The sequence below is a fragment of the Polypterus senegalus genome, chromosome 12 (assembly GCF_016835505.1).
Source record: "Polypterus senegalus isolate Bchr_013 chromosome 12, ASM1683550v1, whole genome shotgun sequence".
Classification (NCBI taxonomy): Eukaryota; Metazoa; Chordata; class Cladistia; order Polypteriformes; family Polypteridae; genus Polypterus; species Polypterus senegalus.
Window position 1 is genome coordinate 139,645,422 of NC_053165.1, and position 3,524 is coordinate 139,648,945.

A 3,524-nucleotide genomic window follows, 5' to 3' on the forward strand; every position below is an offset into this window, starting at 1 on the left:
TGAATAAAAAGGCTGTAGTTATCAGCAGGGAGACGTGAATCCCGTGGCGAGCAAGGAAGGGAATGAAGAGACTGAAGCCGACGGACAGCTTATATAGGCAGGCAGCCAACATACGTGGGGGCGTTGGGATGGGGGCACTCTTGCCGCCTCACACGGTGACTGAGCTGCAGTTTATTGACATATATATGTATTTAAGTAGGATTCAGATAGCGTTGGGAACCCGCGTACCAAATTTCTTGAAGATGGGCCCATAAGTAACAAAGACTGTTGAAAAGTTCACTATAGCGGCCGACAGTGCCATCATACCACCACGAAATAAGTACCAAATTTCAGCCTTCTACTTACATGGGAATTTGGAGAATTAGTGACGACGGAAAGTTCAATATGGCGGCTGAGAGTGGCGTCAAATTTCATGAAGATGGGGCCATAAATAAGAAAGTTCAACATGGCGGACGTTGTTGACCATTATGACCCGCTATCGCGTAGAATTCGAAATGAAACCTGCTTAACTTTTATAGGTAAGCCGTAAGGAATGAGCCTTCCAAATTTCAGCCTTCTACCTACACAGGAGGTTGGAGAATTAGTGACGTTTGGAAAATTCAATATGGTGGTGCGAGACAGGGCGCCATACCACGAATAAGTATATACATCGGTTTTGGTTAGCGCAGGGAAGCCACCTACCAAATTTCGTGAAGATGGGGTTAGCCCTCTACCTACACGGGAAGTTGGAAAAGTGTGACGCGTTGGAAAGTTCAATATCGGCCGACGAGTGGCGTCGCCATACCATCAAATATGCTGACGGGACATCAGTTTCCTGGTTAGCACAGGGAAGTCGCCTATCAAATTTCGTGAAGATGGGGTTAGCCCTCTACCTACGGGAAGTTGGAGAATTAGTGATGAGTCAGTGAGTGAGTGAGTAAGTGAGTGAGTGAGTCAGTGAGGGCTTTGCCTTTTATTAGTGTAGATAATAAATATATTATTATTTTTGAGTGTTAATTTATCTGTAGGTGTAGGTGATAAAACAGACAACTGAATTACATCGATAGCTACAATAAATATTTGGTCATATTAACCCTTGGCTGTTTAAATATAGTATAAATTTTGCCTTTGCTGACTTATAACATTAAAACCGCTAGCATTCTGCTCTGCCCTTCACTTTTTTAACTCTGCATGTTTAGTCAAATATCAAAAAAGTTTACTTAGTGTATAGGTTTGTGGTGGTTTATATATAATGCTTCTTTGATTATATTAAATCAACAAAATATGTTATATGTATCATGGCTTTTTGCAATGAACATTGTTCAGTTGCTTTTTAATGCTACTGATTTATAGGACAGTTTTTTCATATGCAATGGTTATAGAGATGAAAGTTCTAACACATTTAAATTGATTTTATTTTATGGCTAATGAGACATAAATTACTTTTGATGGGCAATAAATAATGACTTCTAGTTACAATAGGTACTTGTAACTGGCTCAGTCGGTTAAGTATATACATAAGCCATATTGTGTAGAATAGTTAAATTATTTTTCTTTGTGTAATGCTATACATTCTGATACTACTTCAAATAATTATACTAAGAATTGGGAGTAATTGTAAATCCACACACTATCCAACAGATTCAAATTTAAATCCTCTCCAGTAATTGAACGACATAAAAAAGAAGAAAAATGAAAATGGAAAGAAATGAATAAAGAAACAAAGTGTCCAAACAGTAGACTAATGGGACAGTAGAGAAAAGGACAGAAAACATGTTAGTCTAGTTGATTTGTCAGGTATGGAGGCTTGACAGCTTCATCTACCACCAGTCTGTCTGTTACAGTCAGAACACAGGCATTAACTTGCTGGGATCACACAAGTACTGAATCCTTAAATTTTAAACACCTTAATCACTAATCCACTCTGCCTTCTCCTCTAAATAAAGGTAAAGAGACAAACTGTACAATTATTTCCACTGTATTTGTACTACTACTTTTATTATTTATTTTTGTACCGCTTGCCTACAGTACGCATATTTGCCTAACATGTATTTTCAGGTCCTGATTCTTTACTGGTGGTTTCTTGTCTAACAGATACTCAATTCCAGAGCGTCGGTGGACTCAGATGTTGACCAGCACAACTGATGGTAGTCCAGGACCATGTCCAAGATATTTTCATGCTGCTGCTTATGTCCCAGGCCACAACACTATGTTTGTTGTAGGTGGGCTTACTGAGAAAGGTGTGGCAAGTGATATGTGGGGTCTGAATTTAACTACTCTACAGTGGAAACAAGAGTCTGTAAGTAGCAGAGAATGTAATGTGCATGTTGTAGTTAATCATTTAAACGTTCTTGAAAGGTTTATTTTCAGGAGTGTAAAGTAAAAATGTGTTAATTCTTGCCTGTGATGATGTTATAAATAGTCTTTTTAATAGATGTGTTACATTACCTATTGGCTTTAAATACACTGCCAATATACATCAAGAATTTTGCTATATGGATAGTGTAGATCTGTCTCAATGCTGCATATTTGTGTAACCAGTGAAAACTCTCAAAATATCAGTCACTACTCCCTTCAAACTAAACATCTGAAATTTTAAGAGGCAATAGTTTAGTTTTTAACAAAGAAATATGTTTTGCTATATAATGAAATGCATCCTAGTGGCATACATGTACATATACATAGGAGAATGTTTTATGCTTGACGTGTTAAGAGAAACAACAGTAAAGCCAAACAAGTTTTATTCTTTTAGCATAGCATCCATGAATACTGATGCATATATTACAAAATTACCAAGGCTTTTCTTTGGCATTCTTCCTTGTGCACCTGGTTTTCTGTAGGTTACTTGATGTCTTTGTTATTGGCATAGGAAATTCCATAGCTGTAGCCTTTCAAGGAGAATAAACCGGATGTGGTATCTCTCCAAATCCATAGTTTTCATAAAGTATCCTTTGCTGCCCCATGCAGAAACATTATTGTGAAATAGGAGGGCAAATCATAAGTTTTCTCCAGTGATTTTCCCTAGTTTGCTGTCACAAACCCCATAGCAATATAGCATAATATTGATCAACAATCTGGGCCTTTTGTTGCAAATAAAGCAATGAGAACTTCACTCTCAACATCATAAAAACTGGATATATGATCTTGTCAGCACAGGCTTGAGCATTGAAATTCTTTGGTGTCAGAGAATCACCATGCTTTCATTGATTCGGTTGTTTGTCTGGACTCTTGAGTTAGAGTGATGCATAAAGTTTCATTCACAGTAAAAAAAAATACTTCAGAAATTTCTCCAAATCCAAATTCTGGAGTGCGAGATTCTCCTTTATAATGTTAGATACAATGATGCATCATTTCAGAATTCAACTTTCTGGTCATCTATCTTGCACAAACCCTACTGACATTTAATGTTTCATAAAGAATGGATTAAACTGATCCATAATTCAAGCCTATAATATCTGCTATTTCACACACCGTTTGACTTCAATTCTGTAATGTGATTTGCCCCAAAATGTCTTTTTTTCCTTTTTTGAACTTGGCCCTCCAAA

At 37.1% G+C, this 3,524-nt stretch overlaps 1 protein-coding gene across 1 annotated transcript in view; it reads left to right on the forward strand.

Annotated features, from left to right (window-relative positions):
- LOC120540530 (multiple epidermal growth factor-like domains protein 8) overlaps positions 1-3,524 on the forward strand; it is a 31,641-nt gene that overhangs the window by 27,115 nt on the left and 1,002 nt on the right. Inside the window, exon 6 of the mRNA XM_039771368.1 lies at positions 2,074-2,278. Coding sequence (XP_039627302.1) covers positions 2,074-2,278 — 205 coding nt within the window. The remainder of the gene's footprint in view (positions 1-2,073; positions 2,279-3,524) is intronic.